The following is a 23750-nucleotide window of genomic DNA, read 5'->3' as shown; positions in this document are numbered from 1 at the left end:
TCATGGCATTTCCATCTGCCCATTGCTTTGGAGAGCACAAATCACAAACCACCCATCTCAGCTGATAAATGTCATTGCTTGCAGATTGCTGCAGCCGCACAGCTGAGCTACAAATACACATGAATCCATTTCAGTTGAAAAATGTCATTTATTACAAACTGCTACACATGCGCTGACAATGCAGAATTATAAAATTCTCAATTAAGTTGAAAAATAGTAATTTATTATATTAGCACAACAATGCCACGTAAAAATATACAAATACCAACTTCAGTTAGCAAAAATGTAACTTATTGCTAACCTCTACAAGTCACTATAGACAAAGATCAATGAGGTGTTTAACAACTTAATTTATTACAGATTACTACAAGTTTACAGCCCATCTAGAAATACAAAATTATCGGTGTCTCCCTCTAAAAAACCCTGTACTAAGAATTCGATAGACTTCTACAACTATACCTCTTCATACATGTCGAAATAGAACTAAATACCTCTAGATATACATATAGAACAATCTACAGATGGAAATACAGATTAAATATTACATATTTTATAAAATACATATACATATAGATATATAAAACAAAACTATTTGAAAAGATACAAATGTCACTGTCCCAATCTAAATATCCATACAACTGCATAAGAACAAATCAGCCGCCCCATCTTCAAAGCCTCTCCCTCAGTCTTTTCCTGCCATGCAGAGCAGCTCTCCTGGACAGGGACAGCAGATGGGACATCTGGGAGGCAAAGGGAACAGCGAGTCAGTGCTGGGACCTTTCCCTTGGCAGCAGCTGCACTTCCAGCAGGGAAGCGAAAATCTCCGAGCCTCCCCAGGAGGGTTGGCAAGAACAAGCAGGCCGAGCGGGCCAGCGTGTGGCGAGCGCAGGCGCGGCGGGACTGTCCCGCATCTGCCGGCAGCCCGGCACAGCTCCCGGGCCCTGCCGGCACAGCTGCCTTGCCCAAGGACAGCCCCTGTGCCGGCCGGGGCAGCAGCGCTGAGCAGCCCCAGCACGGGCAGGGGCCGCTCCTGCCCGGCCGGGCAGCGCCCACGGCCAAAGCCCACGCCTCCCTCAGCCCTGCCCGGCCTCACCGGCCCTGGGGCCTCACCCAGGCTCTCGCGTGGCCCCAGCACATCCCTGCTCACTGCTCTTGCTCCAGGCCTTCAGCTTCTCCCTGCTGGCTCCTCTCAGTGTCTGCCTGTCCTCAAGCTCTTCAGCACAGCTGTGGTGGCAAAAGTGGAGGCTCTGGAATCGGTTCCAAGGCCTGGCAGAGCTGCAGTCCCTGAGCTCTGTGTGCTCCCTCCTGGCCCCCTCCATCCCCTCAGCCCCGCCGTCCTCTCGGCAAAGCCCCAGCCCCCTCTTCAGTTTCTTGGGCCTCTCCCAGGCCTCTCCCCCCGCTCTGTCCCTTCTGAGCCGTTGTGTCCCCTCAGAGCCGGCACAGCCCTCAGCCCGTGCCTCTGTCACCTCCGTGCCACCATGGCCCTCTGCTCCCCCACAGCCCTCAGTGCCCCTCACACCTCAAGGTTTGCAAGGTCCCTTCAGCATCAGCGCCTCCTCAGCCCCCTCAGTCTCAGCGTCCTTCAGCAGCTCCTCACAGGACAGTGCCTGGGGCCAGCGGCAGCTCCCACCGCTCCAGGGACAGCCAGGGCTGCAACTGCTGCTCCGCCTGGCCCGGCCCCAGCTCGGACCCAGCACAGAGGGACACAAGGGGCACAGCGGGAAAAACAAGAGATGAAAAAGGCAGCCAAGGAGGAAAGAGGCAAAAATGCAGCCTACACAGCTCAATCTATGGACCTCTACATCCATAGAGCTCTAACTAAAGAACTATGCACATTTATAAATGTAACTGTGTGTGCATATAAATGTTACTCTCTACATATATCTATGCAAATTTGAAAATCTATAAATGTAACTGTATACATAGAAATAAAATCCTATTGCATGCATAACTATATATACAAATGCTACAGATGGATAAATAGAAACACCTATAAATACAACTCTATCAATCTATACTTGTAACTATATGTATAAATAAATCAAGATAAAAAATCTCTAACTGTATCTATAAAGAGAGGGATGCCACCTGCCCGATGGTCACAGGCTCTCCCCCTGATCCTTCTTCCCACGCAGGGCAGCCCTTCTGGCCAGGTAGATCACATGGATATCTGGCAAGGAAAGGCAACTCTCAGTCAATGCTGGCCTCCGTGTAGCTTTCCCTTTGCAAGTAAACTGTCCTGCTAGCAAAGGCTGTCAAAGATGGCCTGAAAGGCACACTCTCACTTGAGAATGCTCTTTAAAGGGAACAGGGATCCTTCCAAGTTTTCCAGTCTTGTGAAGTTTTGAAGTACGCCAATCAATTCACAACCCTCCCAGTGCAAATGGCACCCCCGAGAGCTTGAAACACAGACAGTGCCAGCTGCCACAAAGAAGCCCAGCCTTGTTCTTTCTCTGGGCTGACGCAGAGACGTCAGTCCTCACTGCAGTGGCTGAAGCTGAAGGCTGCTGTGAGCTGGGAACCAATTGGGACACGCAGCTTGGTGACACAACTGCCACCAGCTCAGGTTTATTGCCGGCTCTCTTGCCACAGCAGAGGACTCGGTGTCAGAGCCTCTGGAAAAGCATGGAGGGGCAGGGCTCGGGGAGCTTGTGCCAGTGCAGGATTGGAACTAAAGGCACCAGGAAGCACCAACCCTGCTGCAGACAAGAACTCAACTCTTCTCATCTCCCTTCCTGTCAGAGGCAGGCTCAGAGCAGCTGTCTCCCATCTCTCTAAAGCAGGCTGGGCTCACTCCTTACCAAGCTCCTGGGGCTCCTGGCAAACGTTCACACAGCTCCTGCAAGCAGGCAAAGCTCCCTCTGCTGCAGCCTTGTTCACAGCCTCCCCTCCTGAAGAGCCACGGGCAACACTAGGATTGACCTGAAAAGAAAAACAGAAAGAAGGAAACGCAAAGATCAACCAATAGATTCTGCAGGGATACAATCAGAGCCTGCCAGATTTCCTTCTGTGCACCAACAAATTGCTTTTGAAAACTGGTATATACACGGGAGTTTGCAGAAGACAAAGGCTCATCACGCTTGGCAAGAAGATATGGGCAGTTCCAAAAAATCCCCCTCCCTACCTCCAGTCTGCCCTTCCTCAACAAGAAATCTACCCATGCAATGGCTCTGCATATTAAATGAAAGAAGAGAAATTCTTTGGCAAAGTTGTAAAATAAGATGCAAAAAGGCCTGTGCCAATGCAGAAACTGAACACTCCAGGCCAGTCTGGGAAGAGAGAAGACTTAAGAAAAAAGGGATTCCAAAGTCCAAGAGGGAATCTGTCAAACACAAGGGCTAATGGGCCCTGGTTGAACTGCTCTTCAACACAGGAGGAGCCCCTTGGCTTAAAGGAGTCCTTAACCATTTCATGGCCAGAACCAACCTTGTCCTTCTCACCAATCACACAAGTCATGGTGCCTCAAAACCAAGACATCTGCCCCCTGAAGACTCCACGGCTCACACACTTCATCCCTTCTTCCTAACAAGGAGCTCTGGGCCCCAGAGGCCTTCAACAGTCCAAAACACTGACTTCTCCAACATGCTCCAAGAGCTGTCAAGGCTGACAAGGCTGTTGAGCGTGGGGATGACACTCAAGCCATGGAGTGGGCGCTAAGGATGGAGTCCTGCTAGCTCCTGGCACAGGGATGTGCTCTTCCCACCACAGCCCTAAGCACAACAGTCTCATGCAGGCTGCAGCTTTGCAGGGACTGTCTGGCAACACCCATCTCTTCTTCCCACAAGGTGACTGAGCTCTGGAACATGGAGAGCAAGACTGGCCAGTTTGCCCAGCTGAGCATTTCCCAGCTGGAAACTGGACTGCAGGCACCAGGTTCCTGACAGGGCAAGACAACTGCAGCTCCAGCCCATCCCCACACACAGCTCTGGCAATGCCTACACGCACAGCAGGGCTCACACAGCAGCAGCAGAAGCTGCAGGAGCAGCTGCAGCCCAGCCCTTGCTTTGCCTTGGCCTTCCAGCCCAAGAGAGGCAGAGCCCACATCTGCTACTGACACCCTCCCACTCTGCCTTCAGGGGCAATTCTCCAAACGCTCTTCTCTTCTTTGCCATCAAACAAAGCCTGTTAGAACCCACCAAGCTTCCACTTCCTCCCCACAAATGCCCCTGCACCAGGGATTCTTCCCAGAAAAAGGAGCATCCAAACCTGGCAAACACCTCTCATCCTCACTTAAGGGCTATCTCCCCTTTTCATTCCCTCTTCCTTAGCAAATCTTGCTTGAACAAGCAAATCCTTCTGTGTCCATTCCCAGCTGAATTCAAGAAGCCTTTGCTTCTCAGCCATGCAACAACATTCAGAAGCTCTCAGTCCAGCCCCTTTCATCCCTGGCCAATGGAGTTACCTGAGCAGAGGGAGACCTTTCAGGCACAGATGGTGAAAGCATCTCCTCCAGTGTCTCTAGAACAAGGTCCAGATCCAGCGGTGGCAATTCCTCTTCCCCAGGAGTACTCCATACCCAGCTTGGGGCTCTCCATGCTGCATAACCAGCACTGCCAGCTGGAGCACTTGGGACTGAAGTGCCCAGGGCGGCTGGAAGAATCCAAAAAACATGGGTGAGGCTCCAAAATGAGGCTTTGGGACGCAGAGCTTTATTGCTGCCTTGGATCAAACATCACAGGAAGCGCACAGCAACCTCAACTCCAGAAAGGTATTAAAAACTTCCCAGGGAATTGGAAGAGTGAGCTCTTCCCCTTCAAAAGTATTATCCTAATCAACATGTACATAGATTAAAGTATGGCTTGGGAAACTGATCTAGACATACACACAGACATAATCACCTTTAATCACAGCCTTTTGCATCTTCCCAGCAGCTTTGGCATTTGGCTGCTTGAGTTTCTCATCGCAAGAGACCACAGAAAGTGCATTCACCCAGGAAGAGGCCAGAGGTGCAGACACTCATGCTAAACTTCAACTGCGAGTTTATTCTAAGGAGCAACCATGGAGGTGAGGCCATGGTCTGCAGCTGCAACTGTTCTGGGGACTCCCAGCGTGCACTGAAATCTCATAGCATTATTTGCGGGAGAGACTGTTGGAAATGGAAAATCTGCAGCCTTAGAAAAAGCCTGGATTAATGGAGTGATGAAAGTAGACAGACATTAGGTAGACTAATTATAAACCTATGTTCTTACAGTTGCAAGTAAGAATATGCCTAGAGTAAGTAAGAAATTATATTAAGTAAAATAGTTGGAGGTACCAAGTGTAATAGTGTGATTTATAAATTAAGTTAGAGATCTAGGAACTATAACAGAAGTGTGTGTGAATACGTGACCTGTTAGCTCGTTGGTTAAAAGACAGACGCAGTGTGGCAAAATCAAGTAAAGGTGATAAGAGCTTAATAAGTGAAAACAAACTTGGTGTCAACTGTCTACTGGACTAAAAAGTTATATATTGCCATGCGGAGAAGAAACTCGTAACTTCCTCGAGCTGTGGTTGACTTGTTGCCTGTAAATCTCACGCCTCGGGACTGATCTCTTATTGGGCTACTTAAGCAATAAATCATCTCAAAGCACGGTGGTGCCATCCCTTGTATTTCATCTCAACAAAAGACAATCTGTAAACTCTGCAATATCCCATCAGAGTCCTAGTTTGGCTTCATCCAAAGAAAAATGGGAGTTCACCTGACACCGACCAGTTGTGGAGAAATGTTCTTTGCCTCGCCCTTTGACCTCTACACAGAGGCTGCCTGGAAAATGGCCAGAACATCCTCCAAATCTGCAGCAAGGATGGGAAAAGCAGACAGAGATTGTTTTGATATTCATGATCCTGCTTCCTAGTACCCTTGACACCTGATTGTCACAATCAAATGGACACATGACAGAGCACCGCGGCAAAATACTTCAGTCACTTTTTGTGATCTTTCTGAAAAGCCAGGGGAGAGACACATTCCGTACCTGATGGGATGTTGGCTGGCAAGTGCTGCTCTGGAGAAGTGCAGCTGCTGCTCTCTGGAGAGGCCACAGAAGTGCTTTGATGGTGCGCAGGAAATGGTGGAGTCATGAGCTCTGGCTGGGATTGAAATCTGTGTGTGCCTGGCTGGCCTGATGAAACCCCAAGTCCAGATGTAGCAAACACTTTCTTGGCACGTGCTGGGGAAGCTTCACGCCCTTGAGGATCTGGACTTGTCCTGGAAGGGCCTGGAGGCAGCTCTGAATCCTCAGGTGAGGCAGCACTGCGCTTCTGGCACCAAGGAGCTGTGCAGCAGGGAGGGAAGAAGAAAGGAAGCAAAGGGAAGGCTGGGTCACTACTGCTCCTCAGGGGTGTTTCCCTTGGCAGCAACTGTACTTCTCCCAAGACAGAAGCTCCCATCCTCCCAAGTAGGGTGAGAAGGAGAAAATTCCCCACATGTTCTGAAGCTTTGCAACAACCAATTCCTTGTCTACTGAGCTCTCCCGTACTTATTCATCTGTCTGGGAAAAGTGTTCCGCTGCCATTCCTGGGCAGGAGGCAACCGCTAGAAAGCCAGCTGCCAGCTCTTCTCCCTTCTGCTCCAAAGGCACACAACAACTTTAGAATCACAGCCTTCCCTATCTCCCCAGCAGCTTTTAGATTTGGCTGCTTGAGTTTCTCAACACAGAAGGCCACAGAACGTGCATTCACCCAAGGTGAGCCCGCATCTTCAGGCACACACTGAGAAATTCAACTGGGAGTTTATTCTAAAAGCAACCTTGTAGGTGAGGCCATGTTCTGCAGCTGCAGCTGTTCTGAGTCACACAGAGCTCATTTCAGTGGCATGGCCTGATTTGCAGGCCTGTAAGTCTGAAACATCTGCAATATCCTATCACCGTCCTAGTTGGACTTCATTCCAAGAAACAGGGGAGTTCACCTAACACTGACCACTTGTCTGTCGGGCAATATTTTTCACCCTGCCCTTGCACCACAGCAGACAGGCTGTCTGGGAAATGCCCACAACAACCTCCACATCTGCTGGAAGGACAGGAAGAGCAGAGAATCCTTTGGCATTCACAGTCCCACTTCCTAGTACACTTTCTCCGTGATTCTCACTTGAGATCTAGCCATGACAGAGAACTCAGGGAAAACACTTGAAAGGCTCAGTTGCCAGGAGCTATTGGAAAAGGAAGGGTAGAAACTCTTTCCCTACCTGATGGGTGGCAGGCTGGGCTGTGCTGCTGAGAAGATGAGCAGCTGTTGCTCTGTCCAAGGGTCCTGCAAGCAGCTTCAGGGTCGACTGGAGTGAGGTGAACCATGAGCTCAGGATGGCGTTTCAGGTCCAGGCGAACCAGTGGAACCGTGAGCTTGCGGAGATTAAATCTCTGGATGAGCTCTCTTGATGGTTCCACTGGTGAAGCCCCAGCAAGTCCAGAGGTGGCACAGACTTTCTTGGCAGGTGCTGGGGAAGCCTCACTCTCCTGAGCAGCTGCACTTCTCCTGCAAGGGCCTGGAGGCAGCTCTGAATCCTCAGGTGAGGCAGCATCGCACTTCTGGCACAAGGGAGCTGTGCAGCAGGGAGGGAAGAAGAAAGGAAGCAAAGGGAAGGCTGGGTCACTCCTGCTCCTCAGCTGTGTTTCCCTTGGCAGCAAGTGTGCTTTTGTCAGGGAAGACAAAAGCTCACCTCCTCCCAAAAGAGGGTGAGAAAGAAAAATATCACCACATGTCTTGGGGGGTTTGATGCCTATAGAACTTAAGTCAAACTTACAAGCTGCTTCTATAGGTTGACTTATAAGATATCAATAGAACCTGACAGATCAGTATCACCAGATATCAATAGAACCTGAATCATAACTTCATGGATCTATTTAACCTGATATAGACGTCTTTCTATGCATTGTGGTGGCTAGTATATGGTTAACTGGTTGCTCAGTGCTGGAGACCCAGGAAAAAAAAATGAAAATCTCACCAGGTGGTCAGTTTCAGAGAGAGGTAAGTATAGTACTAATGAAAAATTAGCAAACGTCAAGTCAATTAGCCACAAAATAAAGCAATTAGACCGGTTAGGACCAGACAGACCAAGGAACACCGTAGCTGTGCATGCTCTGAAGACAAAGTTGAAAAGTTCAGATGCAAAGATGACTTTGGAAGCCTTCGTCAGAGACCCCCAACGACCCCCAAATTGGGGAGGCACAAGCACAGTGAAAAAGAACTATCTATAGCCATGAGATTATACTGTGTAAATTCCTTCCTGAGTGTATAATATACTGTGTCTATTAGTTCCATATGTTATAATGACATAGTAACACCAAGCAATAATTTCTAAATATATACCACAGCAATTGACAAAGGTGGATGAATGAGGAGGAGAAATCCTCCTCACCTCCAGCACTGAAATAAACAACTCTACACACACGGGTGTATGGGATTTTATTCACTTTGCAACAAGCAGCTCCCTGTCTACTGAGCTCTCCCCTGTCCGTTCAAGCCTTGGCAGGAGGCAGCTGCCAGAAACCCAAGTGCCAGCTCTTCTCCCCTCTGCTCCAAATGGGACAGGAGGCTCCCTCTCCCGCTGGGGCTGAGCACGCCCAAGCCCTCGGCTCAGCCGCACTCCCGGAGAGCTCCCCGAGCGTCCCAGGGCCGCGCAATGAGCAGCGCCAGCCACGGCACAGGGCCGGGCCGGCTGCCGGCCGAGCGGGCCAGCGTGTGGCGAGCGCAGGCGCGGCGGGACTGTCCCGCAGCCCCCGGCAGCCCGGCACAGCTCCCGGGCCCTGCCGGCACAGCTGCCTTGCCCAAGGACAGCCCCTGTGCCGGCCGGGGCAGCAGCGCTGAGCAGCCCCAGCACGGGCAGGGGCCGCTCCTGCCCGGCCGGGCAGCGCCCACGGCCAAAGCCCACGCCTCCCTCCGCGCCCGCAGCTCCCACCCCGTCTCACGGGCTCTGGGCGGCTGCCCGCTGGGGAAGGCGGGCAGCGACCGCTCCGTGGGGAACCGCTGGAGGCGGCTGGGCTGGCGGCTCCGCACCTCCAGCCCCGCCGCCAGTCTCTGCCTGTTGGCCCTGGTCAGGCGTTTGATGCGGAGCAGGAGCTCGGGGCGGTCGCGGCGGAAGTTTGGGTTCATAAAGTGCAGCCAAGCCCCGGCATCGCCCGGCACAGCTGAGCCAAGCCATGCCGGCACCTTTTGGAAGCCGTAGAGGTTGAGCTGGCGCACGAAACTGCCAAAGTGCGTGGCTTTGAAGGAGTCCGGGGCCGCCCCCGCCCCCTGGCCGCCCCCTCCGTGGGCGCCGGCCGGGCTGAGCAGCTCCCGCTCGAAGAGGAAGCGGTCGATGAGCAAGCCCTGGGCCTGGCTGTCCCAGCGCACGGAGCGGACGCGGGGGCTGTTCACCAGCCGCCACAGCTTGGCGGGGAAGGTGCTGGCATTGAGTCCGGCGGGCAGCGGCAGCTCCGCCATGGCACCGATCTGTCTCCGACTGGCGCCGCAACGGCCGCGGCGCAACGGCCTGAGGGGGGCGCTGCGTTCGGCCCCGCGCGCGCCCGGCGCGGCCCCGGCGCGGGCCGGACTCGGCGAGGACGAGCGGGGCCTGAGGGGAGATAAGGCCAGGTAAGAGCAGGTGAAAAATGCATGTGGGAAACGAGAAATTACATAGGAATTACACTAATTGACAAAGATTGTTACTGTAATAAATGGAATTGATTTTTGCTAACTAAATCGTACCTGTTATTCAAGTTATTTTTAGAAACAATTGTCAGGAAAATTAATCCACAAACGCCAGAAGTTTATGTCCAAAAAGGAGACAGAGGAGTCCTTTTTTCTTTATTCCAATAAATATTTGATCCAATGACCCAACACCTGTGCGCTGCACTGTGGCATTTTTTACCCAATCACTTACTACTACCCAAAAACCCCTCGGAGAAGAACATGAAGGAGAAAGGAGAAGGACAAGAGACAACGCCCTAAATCCTGCATCTTGTCTCCTGTTCTCTAAACTACTTTTTCACCCAGTGATTTAAGAAACTTTCTAATCTACACACTTACACTTTTCCTATCTAACTTTAACATTTGTTTTCATGTATCACCATGAAAACATGCTCATGAATTTCATGTCATATGAAATTCAGTGTTTCTTTGACTCCTAGAACTAAGTATTAGAAACAAGGGCACACACTCTGTATCTCAGACTCCAACAAGTCCTAAGTTTTGTTCCATACCCACCAATTCACTTTGTCTGCTTCCATTCTACTACTGCTTGCAGTGTTCCATACTTGTGGATCTGTTTCATTTTCAGAGCCTTCCCACTTCATGCACCAAGGGGTATCTGCCATATATTGGAATTTCTGAAGCAAACTCACTGACCATGCACTGTCCCAAGCTTCAACCCCATCTTTTCTTTCCTGTCTTTCATACTTCCATTTTGACACTGGAATCTTTTCTTTAATAACCTTTGCTATCTCTTCATAACACTATCCATAATTCCCTAATTTCCCATACCAGCCTAGTTTTGGTTCATACTTTCCTCCATTTTCATGACAATCCCATAGAGATGAAGACTTTGGCTTCACAGCATTTTCAAGCACTGTCTTCTTTTGGTACTCGTAATCTATTTGCAATACACAGCTCACATTTTCACTTTTATTCTTTTGTATTTCAGGAAATTTTGATGTTATAATTCCCCAACTTATTAGGTCTCCTGGTGCCTTTGGTATTGGCAGACAGGCAGTTATTTTGCTGGTGTTTTGCATGTTGGCAAAATCTTGAATTAATCCAATCATCCCATTTTCTGCCTGGATAGTATTAGAGACTTTTATCACTTGTGTTTCTGGCTGCACCCCCACATCCCTCTTCATTCTAAAATGGAGAGCTGTCAGCTGATCCTTTTGCATTTCACATCTCAAGGTAACATTGATTCCAACTGATGGCACTAAAGGCCATCAAATAATCACCATTACAGTCACTAGCAACCTAGACATTTGAAACAATCAAACCCGCTTTATCTGCAGCTCTGTTGGCCCTACAGTTTGTGCAGTCCACAGTGCAGGGGAAACCTTCTTCACTCTGGTGTAATGTATGCAGGGATCCAGTCCAGCTCCTTTGACTGCTGTCAAGGTAGTTAACAGTACCTGATAGGGTCCATTCCACCTTTCTTTTCATGGTTCTTCCTTCCAGCTTTTACCGTACACTTCATCTCCTGGGGGGATGCCATGAACTGGATTCTCAAGAGTCAGTGGCCTATTCCACACAAGGGTGCTCCAAAGTCAAGCTAGAGCTTTTCCAAGAGACAGAACATAATTCTACACCTCTTGCTTCCCTGTAACATGTACATTTGGATTAGGTTCAGGGGATTCCTAGGGTTTCCCATACAATATCTCATAAGGACTGACTGACATCCCGCTTCTAGGCTTTATCCGAATCCTCACCAGTGCTATTGGTAAAGCTTGTGGCCACTGCAATTTAGCTTCTTGGCATATTTTGCTGATTTGCCTCTTCAAGGTCTGATTCATCCTCTGTACCTGTCCACTGGATTGGGGTCTCTATGGTGTATGGAGATCCCAAGATATTCCCTGCAACCTACTCATCTCTCCCACTGCCGTGGCTATCAAATGTGGTCCCCTCTCTGATGATATTCCTAGAGGCACCCCAAATCTTGGAATGATTTCTTGCAGAAACCACTTGACTGTCTCCTTTGCTTGATTTGTGTGACAGGGAAGAGCTTCTGGCCATCCTGAAAATGTGTCAGCCCCTACCAATAGATATTTATATCCTCGAGTTCTTGGTAATTCTACAAAATCTTCTTGCCAATAATTTCCTGGTTCTACTCTTATCCCAATTTTCCTCAATTGTGCCTGTCGTCTAGCCACTGGATTGTTCTTCAAGCAAATTTCACATTTTGACATTACTGATTTTGCCATTGTTAACATCTGTACTGAAATTAAATTTAGTTTGACCAATTTCACCAATGCCTCTGCACCCCAATGACATTTGTTCTGTTTAATTTGTAGAACTTCTCTCATTCTCAAGGGGGGTACCACTACTTGTCCCTGTGTAGTCACCTACCATCCTTCTGAATTCTTCTGTGCATTCAGTGAGCATCCCAATTTCTCATCCTCTATTGAATATTTTGGTTCTGGAGGTAAATTGAATTGAGATACATGAGTTTTTAAAGGTATCAATGCCATTGCAGTTTGCACTTCTCGAGCAGCTTGTCGGGCTGTCCAGTCTGCTTTCTGATTTCCCTCATGAATTTTGGAGCTTCCTGATTGGTGAGCTTTACAGTGCATGATTGCTACTTGCTCAGGCTTTTGTACCGCTTTTCTTAATTGCAGGACTGCATCTTGCTGTTTAATGTGTGTGTTTTGGGAAGGCAGCAGTCCTCTTTCTTTCCACAGTGCCCCATGTACATGCACCACTCCAAAAGCATATTTTGAATCAGTCCAGATATTTACTTTCTTCCCTTCACTCAGCTCTAATGCCCTGGTTAAAGCAACCAGTTGTGCTCGTTGGGCAGATGTGTTTGCTGGCAAGGCCTTTGCCTCCACCACTGCACCTGTTGTTGTTACTGCATATCCAGGGTATCTGGTCCTGTTCTCCACAAAACTGCTTCCACCTGTAAACAGCTCCCAGTCTGCCTGTTCCAGTGGGACATCTTTCAGCTCTAGCTGAACAGGTGTGTTCTATCACTTCCACACAATCGTGTTCCAATGGGCCTTCTTCAGTTTATGGTACCTAGGAACAAAGCTGGATTCAAGAGGTTAGTTGTCTTTAGTGTGACATCATCCTGCTCAGTCAGGATTACCTGGAATTTCATCATCCTGCTTGGAGATAGCCAATGGCTCCCCTTTTGTTCTAAAACAGTGCTCACCATGTGTGGCACACAGACATCTATGTGTCTACCCATGGTGAGTTTCCTAGTTTCTTGTGTCAGCATCACGGTGGCTGCAACTGCCCACAGGCACGAAGGCCATCCAGCACTCACGTGGTCAAGTTGTTTGGAGAAGGAGCTTACCAGCCTTTTCCAGCTTCCCAAACCTTGGGTCAGCACTCCCAGTGCTAGGTGCAGTCTTTCATGCACAAACAGCTGAAAATCTTTGGATAGGTCAGACAGTCCTAATGCTGGAGCTGTTGTCAATGCCTCCTTCAGTTTGAGGAAGGTCTCCTCCTGTGGTTTGCCCCAGGTAAACGGCTGTGTCTTGTGGGCTTCATTCAGGGGTTTTGCAATTAGTCCATAGTCCATGATCCACAGGCAGCACCATCCGCACATCCCGAGGAAGACTCGCAGCTCATGCAGGTTCTGGGGTTCTGGAATGGCACAAATAGCTTGAATATGATCAGTACCCAGCTTTCATTGCCCTTGTGAGATTTCACATCTCAGGTAAATCACAGTCTGCTGGGCAATTTGTGCCTTCTCTTTAGACACCTTATATCCTCTCATACCAGCTGATTTAAAATTTCAATTGTTACCTTTATGCAGGTTGTTTTTTCCTCTGTAGCTATCAGTATATCATCAACATACTGTCACAGCAGGTATTGCTCCCTCAGAAATTTCCCATTCTCAGTCCAAATCTCCAGCTCGTTAACCAGCTGGCTTCCAAATAGGGTTGGACTGTTCTTGTATCCTTGTGGGAGTCGTGTCCAGGTGAGCTGGGTTTTCCATCCATTGTCTGGATTTTCCCATTCAAAGACAAACAGTTTCCTACTTTCTTTGTCAAGGGGTATGCAGAAAAAGGCATCTTTTAAATCAATTACAGTAAACCATTTCTATTTCTCTTTCTGTTTCACAGATGTTAACAATGTGCAAGGATTAGCTACCCCTGAGTAAATATCTTTAGTTATTCCATTTATTGCTCTCAAATCCTGTACTAGTCTGTACTCACCATTTGGTTTCTTCACTGGAAATATTGGTGTATTAGATTCTGATTCACATTCTTCTATAATTTGCTACTTCAAAAACTTTTCAATAATCTTTACTATTCCTTCTCATGCTTCCGCCTTTCTAGGATACTGTTTAACTTGTACAGCATTTGCTCCTTCTTTTAATTCTACATGTACTGGTTGTGCCAATTTAGATTTTCCTGGTATGTCTGTTTCCCATACAGAGGGAATTACTGCATCCTCTATTTCCGAGGGATAGCAAGGACTGGTTTTTCTTTTATCATTAAAATTTGTCCTGTCTTTGATTCAGGTATTTTCATTCAGATTTCCCCTTTTAGAACTTTTCCCATTCTACCCAGAACCGGAGCAAGCTTTGACCGAGTCCGATGGGACACCGGTGTCGCTGATTTATTATCATATCCCTCGCTACTTCTATCCTCCTCCCCAGCATTTTTCACATTTCCTTGTATCACGGTTAGATCTTGATCATCTCCCAGAGAAGAAGGATCAGGTGAAGGCGGTAGAGAAGGATAAAGAGGGAAAGGTGAAGTAGGATTAGGTGAGATAGGGTTGGATGAAATAGGATTGGGTGAAGTGGGGGCAGACGAAACAGAATTGGGTTCTTTTGGTTCTGCTGAAACCACTTGTAAATCAACATCCATCTCTTTCCCCTGACACAAATTTACTTTTAATGCCAAGTGCTCTAAACAACTTTTCCTTTTATACAAACCTCACATTTATCACTCACACATGCCTTAACTGCCATCAATCCACACTCAGCCTGCCATTCTGGCTTGTCTCTCAAATAGAAAAACAAATCTACATATGGAACTTCATCCCATTTTCCCTCTCACTTACAGAACAACATCAACTGTAAAATGGTGTTACACTGCAAAGATCCATTTCTTGGCCACTTTTCCCCACTGTCTGGGTCATATCCTGGCCACCATGTATTACAATAATCAATCAACTTTACATAAATCTTGCCCAAAGTTACCCTGTTTCCAATGTGCCAATAAGCACCCCAAAGGAGAAGTACGTGCTGTAGGGGCATTGCCACCTCAAATCCCTTTAAGCTTCTCCATGTTACAGTTACAATACACCACACACCACTGATGCCGAACTGTCATGGAGTTACTTTACCTTTAAGGGAGTTAGAGTTGCTGGGAAGTGCTTGGAGTCTTTTCTCCTGACCAATTATCGGTCATTGCTGGGAATTGACAGCAGTTTAGGCCATTGAAAAGTGGGATCAACTTGTGAACCCTACCTTAAAATGTAAAAGCAGAGCTCTCTGGGCTCTCTTTGTTTCCTGGCTGTGAAGAGTGGCAGAGCTCCAGGCCTCCCGTCCCTGCCCAGGCCATGCGGCCGGGCGGGGATGGGGCCGGGCCTGCCCCGTCTCCCGGCCGGGAGATGGGGGGGCCTGGGGAAGGTTTTCCTCGGGCCCGGGCCGGGCCGAGCCGATCTCTGGCTCGGCTGCAGGTTTTGCTGTAACTACATTCAGTAGAAACTGCCCAGTGAAGGAAGAAGGAAGCCTTGGACTTGCAGCAGGTTGGAGCAGCGACCACACGCTCCAGAGCAGCCATGAAGAACCTTACATCGCAGACGGCTCCAGCTCTTGTTCAGCAGAGATCCCCAAACCATCTACAAAAGCCTGGGCAAGATTTTAACTCTTTCATTACCCAGATGAGACTTGCGGATTAATCTTTTTATCCAGAGAGAGAGAGAAAGAAAGATCAACATGAAAAGAGACTTTATAAACTACCAGTGACAAGAAAGAAAAGAAGCTTCAGGAAAGGTAGAGAATTAAGAAGATGCTTTAATTAAGCTGAAATATCTCCCTGTTAAAACTATGGAGATGGACAATGAAGTCCTGAAAAGAACTCCTTTAATTCATGATATAAGATCTAGAGAGGAATAGTGTTCAAAGTGTAAATTTGAGTAAAGAGTAATTATAGTATAGTGAAGTACTAAGAGATTAAAAGCCTTGAGAGGCCATGAGAAAACTGTTGAGAGATTTGAAGCCCTGAGAGGCCATGAGAAAACTGTTTTCTAGTGAAGCTCACAGAAACAGATGAAGACTTTTTTTTGCCTTTGAATAACTTATCCTTAAAAATGTTATCTCTAGACACATGGCCCATACTTACTTCAGAGTGATGTGAAAATGGGAGGAGTGAACTCTAATAATAGCAGCTCTGAGCAGCTAACATTAGGGCAATAGAAAACTATAACAAAAATAGTTTTCTTGTGAGAAACTCCATAAATTAACAGGAAGAAACTTCTGTTTCTCTATAAAGACTGGTGAACATACTAGCAAGAATTGGGACTGTTTTAACCATCAGAGTTCCAGAGTTTTTGTCTCTGTTGTCATGTGAACAAGGGAATAGTGAGTAGATAGGAGATGGAAAGGTTTTTCTGGAAGTTTATTCTGGTATTCTTATTATTGTGGTTTGTCAATAAACTTTCTTTTTTTTTTCCCCTTTTAAGTTGTATGCCTGTTTTGCTCTTATTCTAATCCATATCTCACAGCAAGAAGTAAGTAATTTTCTTAGTTAGTGGTTTAAAACCACGACATTTTTTGGTGGGGAATGCGGGCAGACAAAATTAGCAAATCTAGACCACTACATTAATAGTGTTACTGTGAGATAAAAGGTTAATTAAGAGCAAAGCATGATTGTCTTAAGTTTATATATAACAGTGATAATGAAAGTCTAGGGGTGGAAAGTAGTGAATGTTCTGTTTCTTCTTTTCTGACAATTTATTGTGTTAAGTTGTATATTGAATATAATTGATAATTTTTTAGGTAAGGGTTCACAAGTTGAAGGGGTGGAATGTCATGGAGTTACTTTACCTTTAAGGGAGTTAGAGTTGCTGGGAAGTGCTTGGAGTCTTTTCTCCTGACCAATTATCGGTCATTGCTGGGAATTGACAGCAGTTTAGGCCATTGAAAAGTGGGATCAACTTGTGAACCCTACCTTAAAATGTAAAAGCAGAGCTCTCTGGGCTCTCTTTGTTTCCTGGCTGTGAAGAGTGGCAGAGCTCCAGGCCTCCCGTCCCTGCCCATGCCATGCGGCCGGGCGGGGATGGGGCCGGGCCTGCCCCGTCTCCCGGCCGGGAGATGGGGGGGCCTGGGGAAGGTTTTCCTCGGGCCCGGGCCGGGCCGAGCCGATCTCTGGCTCGGCTGCAGGTTTTGCTGTAACTACATTCACTAGAAACTGCCCAGTGAAGGAAGAAGGAAGCCTTGGACTTGCAGCAGGTTGGAACAGCGACCACACGCTCCAGAGCAGCCATGAGGAACCTTACATCGCAGACGGCTCCAGCTCTTGTTCAGCAGAGATCCCCAAACCATCTACAAAAGCCTGGGCAAGATTTTAACTCTTTCATTACCCAGATGAGACTTGTGGATTAATCTTTTTATCCAGAGAGAGAGAGAAAGAAAGATCAACATGAAAAGAGACTTTATAAACTACCAGTGACAAGAAAGAAAAGAAGCTTCAGGAAAGGTAGAGAATTAAGAAGATGCTTTAATTAAGCTGAAATATCTCCCTGTTAAAACTATGGAGATGGACAATGAAGTCCTGAAAAGAACTCCTTTAATTCATGATATAAGATCTAGAGAGGAATAGTGTTCAAAGTGTAAATTTGAGTAAAGAGTAATTATAGTATAGTGAAGTACTAAGAGATTAAAAGCCTTGAGAGGCCATGAGAAAACTGTTGAGAGATTTGAAGCCCTGAGAGGCCATGAGAAAACTGTTTTCTAGTGAAGCTCACAGAAACAGATGAAGACTTTTTTTTGCCTTTGAATAACTTATCCTTAAAAATGTTATCTCTAGACACATGGCCCATACTTACTTCAGAGTGATGTGAAAATGGGAGGAGTGAACTCTAATAATAGCAGCTCTGAGCAGCTAACATTAGGGCAATAGAAAACTATAACAAAAATAGTTTTCTTGTGAGAAACTCCATAAATTAACAGGAAGAAACTTCTGTTTCTCTATAAAGACTGGTGAACATACTAGCAAGAATTGGGACTGTTTTAACCATCAGAGTTCCAGAGTTTTTGTCTCTGTTGTCATGTGAACAAGGGAATAGTGAGTAGATAGGAGATGGAAAGGTTTTTCTGGAAGTTTATTCTGGTATTCTTATTATTGTGGTTTGTCAATAAACTTTCTTTTTTTTTTCCCCTTTTAAGTTGTATGCCTGTTTTGCTCTTATTCTAATCCATATCTCACAGCAAGAAGTAAGTAATTTTCTTAGTTAGTGGTTTAAAACCACGACACGAACCTGCAACGCTTTCGCACTTGTCTGACAGACGGCGCCTGGGCAATACCAGGAATTCCTCCAGCCCAACCCTGCGGAGATTTCGCTGCGTCTTATCGGCAGGCACCAGAGCAGACCGAAAAGCACCTTACCTCTCTCAGAGGGACGTTGTGAGCAGAGGAGACGCTCACGGCCGGATGGGCTCCCCGAGAATCCCTCGGTGCCGGCTGGAGCGTGATCGGGTCATGAACTCGCTCAGCAGCACTCACAGGGTCCCATCTGGGTCACCAAAATGTCAGCGTTCAGGAACACACATAATCACAGATTGATTATATGCAGGTGCTTTATTGAAGTGTGTGGGAACTAGGGGTATCAGCAACCCAAATCTAGCTCCATCATCTTTGTCCAAAGTGCACATATTTATACAATTTCAGCTGTAGCAGTAATCACTATAACAACCTTCTCAATATTGATTCATTAATATTGCATCATTAACTTGATTGATATTGCTTCATGAGAGTTAGCTCATCATTGTACGAACATGTACGAATCTTGTCTCTGGGTGGGTATCTTGGAGACCCCAAGCACCAGTTCCTGTTACCGTAAACATTTCAGCTTGCTAGACCATCCCTAATACCAAACATTCTTGTGGCCTAATTCTACATGATTTTCAGAAACATTATTCAGAAACATTTAACCCCATAGTAACAGAAGGACGAAGGATCCACTGTGACACTGCAGGGCCCAAAGAACCAAGGATCCACTGTGGTTCCACGGAGTGTCATGGAGCCGTGGAGACCATTGTGACACTGCAGGGCCTCATGGAACCATTCTGACACCAAGCTGGCTGGGAGTGTGGATGTGCTGGAGGGCAGGAGGGCTCTGCAGAGGGAGCTGGACAGGCTGGATGCAGGGCCCAAAGCCAACAAGGTGAGGTTGAACAAGACCAAGTGCCGGCTCCTGCACTTTGGCCACAACAAGGCCTGCAGTGCTCCAGGCTGGGGCCAGAGTGGCTGGACAGCGGCCAGGCAGAAAGGGAGCTGGGCCACTGATGGACAGCAGGCTGGACATGAGGCAGCAGTGTGCCCAGGTGGCCAAGAAGGCCAATGGCCCCTGGCCTGGATCAGGAATGGTGTGGCCAGCAGGAGCAGGGCAGGGATTCTTCCCCTGTGCTGGGCACTGCTGAGGCCACACCTCGAGTGCTGTGTCCAGTCCTGAGCCCCCAATTGAGGAAGGCCATGGAGGGGCTGGAGCGTGTCCAGAGAAGGGCAACAAGGCTGCTGAGGGTTCTGGAGCACAAGTCCTGTCAGGAGTGGCTGAGTGTGTTGGGTTTTAGCTCCAGCTAAAATCACCAGAGTACTTCCTTCTTTCTTGCTGTGAGATATGGAATAGAAGGGCAAATCAGGCTTAAAATTGAATAGGAATAAAGAAACTTTATGAACAGGACTACAAGAATAAGAAACAAGAACAAAACCTCCAGAAACCTTTCCTCCCCCCTGTTGTGGTTTCAAAGCAGTAACTAAAAAATTACTAGAAGACTTACTTAATTTTTTGCTGTGGATATGGCTTAGAGGAAGAGCAAAACTGGCTTAAAACCTAAAAAGGACTAAAGAAAGTTTATTAACAAAACGACAAGAATAAGAACACTAGAATAAACTTCCAGAAAACCCTTTTTATCCCCTACTACCCACCATTCCCTTGTTCACATGACAACATAGAGACAAAAAACTTTGGAACTTTGGTGTTCAAAACAGTCCCAGTTCCTGCTAGAGTCTTTTCATCAGTCTTTGTAGAGAAACAGAAGTCTTCTTCTGCAAATCTATGCAGTTTTCCACAAGAAAGCTATTTCTGTTATAGATTTCTATTTTTCTGATGCCAGCTGCCTGGAAATCTGTCATCAGTTCACTCCTCCCATTTCACATCACTCTGAGGTGTGTATGGGTCAATGAGTCTAGGGATGTCATTTTTAAGGATGAGTTATTCAATGGCAAAAGTTCTCTTCATCTGTTTCTGTGAGCTTCCCTGGAAAGCAGTTTTCTCATTGGCTCTTAAGGCCTCAAATCTTCAGCTATTACTTTATCTCACTCTGTTCCAGTACCTCACTGTATCACAATTACTCCACCTTTTGCTCAAAATCCAAACTTTGAACACTCCATTCCTCTCTATATACTCTGTCACGAATTAAGGGAGCTTGTTACAAGACTCTATTGGCCATCTCCATAGCTTTAACAGAAAAATATTTCAGCTTATAAAGCACCTCCTTATTCTCTACCTTTTCTGAAGCTTCTTTTCTTTACTGTCTCTGATAGTTTATAAAGTCTCTTTACATGTTGATTACTCTCTTTTTCTCTCTCTGGATAAAAAGATAAATCTGAAAGTCTCATCTGGGTAAAGAAAGGGTTAAAATCTTGCCCAGGCTTTTGTAGATGGTTCTGTGATCTCTGCCGGAGCAGCGGCTGGAGCTGTCTGCGATGGAAGATTCTTCATGGCTGTCCTGGAGAGTGTGGTCCCTGTCTCAGCCTGCCGCAGGTCAAGAGCTTTTTCCTTTCTTTACTCGGCAGTCTCTGGTGAATTTTGTCATGGCAAGAACTGCAGCCGAGCCAGGGACTGGCCTGGCCCAGCCAGAGCCCGGGGCAAGCCCCGCAGGCCCCATCTCCCGGCCGGGAGCCGCGGCAGGCCCAGCCCAGCCCCTGCCCGGCCGCATGGGCTGGGCCGGGGACGGGAGCCAGCTGGAGCTCTGTTACCTTTCACAGCCAGGAAACAAAGAGAACAAGAGAGCTCTGACTTTGCATCTTAAGGAGGTGCTCACAGGTTGACTTAAATTTTTAATGGTCAAACCTGCTGTCAATTCTTAGAAATGACCGATAATTGGTCAGGAGAAAAGACTCCCATCAGCCACCAGCAGCTTCAACTTCCTTAGCTCCCAAAACCACCTTAAAGGTAAAGCCACCCCATGACAAAATAACAATCACTATTTTTTTTGTGCAACTTATAGAAAACCAAAACTGCAGAGATTATAACAAACAATAGAACCTCCAGTGAAATCAAGGGTGTCACAGACTGCATTCACTTCTATCCACAAGTAGGTGTTCATCAGCGTTCTGTCACAGCTGTTTCAGTTGTAGTCATCTTCATCTCCCCAGGAAAATAACTGTGCAGTTTAAACAAATGTCTTCAATAAAACATGAAGCAATTTAAATTTTAAACTTGTTAAAAATTAATTATGATAAAAATAAGTAACAAAACAATGTCAAAAAATACCAAAATTATAACTTAAGCAAAAAACACTCAAATTTAAACATAGTGAAATTTAACTTTGATTAATCTTATTAACACTTAATCTATATTAGATGAAAATATGACTTAATCTTACTCTCTTATTATAAAAAAAAAAGACAACTAAAAGTTTGGTATACATTTCTTTGAACACAATATAACAGGAACATTGATTCACTATAGAGATTATAGGGATGCAACAAATTTATCACCATTCTATGTTATCTGGTTTTGAGAATAACCCATAATAACTGCAGATGTTCTTAAAAACATCCATTTGTAACAAGAATTTGCTTGGTATATGCTTACATTTGTTAGGATTTTTAGAGTGCAGTTTTACTAGAAAAAAAATACAACACTACAGATTTGGCAAGTTGCTATTCAGCTTTTGTAGTACTTTTCAGAAACATTAAGTCTAACTTTTTAACTAAAATCCAAAATCTAAATTGGTATATATGCTGTTATACATGTTTGTTTTTTTATAACAAAAAGACTCACATTAAAATTTCTTTATTAAAATTGTCAAAAAACCAAGCAAATGGGTAATATATGGTTAACATCACTTTGAAATTACTGAAGCTGTATTGTACTAAATCCACAATACACTTGTTCAAATGAAAGGAAAGGTTAGAAATGAAAGAAACCTGTCATTCAGTCCTTTTTCTGTAGGGTTAATCATATGATCTTTCAACTCAAATCTTGCAGAAATTAACTGTAACTACAGTAATAATACTTGATCACTCTACATCATACAATATTTCATTATCAGCAGATGTATAGAGAAGATAACATTTTCAAAACTTTCATGTATTGGGAATACTGAAACAGAAGAAAAATCTTTTAAATTTTTTGGGATGCATAAGTATCATCATTTTCTTTGTTATTCTGTAAAAACAAAACTAGCAGATATCATTAGAAATACAACATCCATATATATTCTATTATGCAACATTTTTAAACTTTTTGATCCACTTTTGAAGGCACTTCAATAGGGGCTTCTTTCTGAAGCTTAACTGACTGCAATCATTTGCAGATTAGCCAGTAATGCATCTTACAATGCTTTTGATTTTTGCCTTTCGGCTATTTTTCTGAAGCCATTCCAGAGATGCTGGACTTTGTATTGCCCTGTCCCGTAACCCCGAGCCCATGTCTGTGGGAGGATTTGTAGAGTGAAAGAACTGTGCATGAGCAGGGCTGTGCTCCAAAGGCTCTTGGCTTTGTGTGGTATCCAGTGAAACCATCTGCTGCGGTGGAGCTGTTGTTTTTCCCAGCTGTTGTTGCTGTGCTGCAGCTGTATTGCAAAGGCAATTCAATTTGAAAAGCGGCGCTGCAGCGCCTGGGGGCGGTGCCGCAGGCGGGGTCTGGAGCTGCGGCGGTGGTTGCGTCACTGCTGACGTCACTTTGACTGACAGCTGTGGCTGCAGGCCCAGCCCTGGCAGGCGGGGCGCAGGGGCCGCCGTGCCCGTGGAGGTCCCGGACCGCTCTGGGTCGGGCCGAACCCTCCCGAACCCTCCCGGGGGGGACAGGGCTGTCCCCTCCACCCCCCTGGGGCCGGAAAGGGACTCGGCTGCCGGCACGCAGGCGGCCAAGGAAGTTTCCCCTCCCTCTTCTGCCTGCAGCAGCGCACCGAGCGCTGGAACAGCTCCGAGAGAGCTCAGACACTCTTGCAAAAGCTCCAAGGCCCCTTTTTGCAGATTCTGCCCGCGTTTTAGAATCGCCTCCTCGTCTCTGTATAGTTGTTTCTCTGGGCTTTCAACAGGCTTAGACATTCCCTGTGCTACGGTGGAATTCAGGAAGGCTGCCACAGACTTCACAGCGTGCGGAACAAGGATTCCGCATCTGGCTGGGACAAACCCTTCTGTTTTTCTGGAGCCATCGTGTCCCTTGCCTGAGTTCCAGAGTCCCATTTACTGGCCATGACTTCATAAGGCACTGCAGAAGCCATTAGAAGTTCAGTCGCTGCCTGGTCTCTAAGAGTGGTTTTTTCATATATTCTCACGTTTATCTTCTCCCACAGGCTTGGGGTAAAAATTTTCTGTGAATCCACGTTAGGGAATTCTGCCCGTACCCAGGATAGAAGGCTTTTAAGCTCCTCCGTGGATACAGAGATCGGGTGCTCCTTTACCATAGCTTCCAAGACAGCCAAAACCTCCCCCTCAGGTTTGGACAAGTTTCCCATATTTTTGCTCCCTTTTGACGGCTTACCTGACCTGAGAGACAGCTTTCTCTCAGCTCCTCTATCCGTGATCCGTTCCACAGCTCACAGACGTCTGGCTTGGCTTGTCCGCTCTCACCAGCACCGGGATTACCGAGATCTTCTTCTTCCCCTTTCCAGGGAGTTTTCCAGCTTTCTGCTGTCTTCTTTTTGGTTTTGGTTTTTTTGGTGTTTTATTTTTTTTTTCCTCAAC

The 23750-nt window shown here is 46.7% G+C and overlaps 3 protein-coding genes across 4 annotated transcripts in view; 1 reads left to right on the top strand and 2 right to left on the bottom strand.

The window, feature by feature from the left end:
* The window catches only part of LOC111944392 (uncharacterized), a 132523-nt gene that overhangs the window by 53384 nt on the left and 55389 nt on the right, over positions 1 to 23750 (top strand). The gene's annotated exons all lie outside the window — the stretch shown is intronic.
* LOC147649073 (uncharacterized) overlaps positions 1 to 23750 on the bottom strand; it is a 219371-nt gene that overhangs the window by 160771 nt on the left and 34850 nt on the right. The gene's annotated exons all lie outside the window — the stretch shown is intronic.
* On the bottom strand, positions 2009 to 14621 carry LOC147649074 (uncharacterized). Its single transcript, XM_086865141.1, has 5 exons — positions 8880 to 14621; positions 7160 to 7513; positions 4403 to 4590; positions 2802 to 2922; positions 2009 to 2170 (listed from the first exon to the last, which is right to left on the bottom strand). Exons 1-5 carry the CDS (start codon positions 9391 to 9393, stop codon positions 2100 to 2102), a joined length of 1248 nt encoding a protein of 415 aa, XP_086721267.1. The 5' UTR covers positions 9394 to 14621; the 3' UTR covers positions 2009 to 2099.

Source organism: Cyanistes caeruleus, chromosome 28 (assembly GCF_971803275.1).
Source record: "Cyanistes caeruleus chromosome 28, bCyaCae1.hap1.1, whole genome shotgun sequence".
Classification (NCBI taxonomy): Eukaryota; Metazoa; Chordata; class Aves; order Passeriformes; family Paridae; genus Cyanistes; species Cyanistes caeruleus.
Note: the sequence above shows the minus strand (reverse complement) of the source record. Positions and strands in the feature narration are given on the sequence as shown.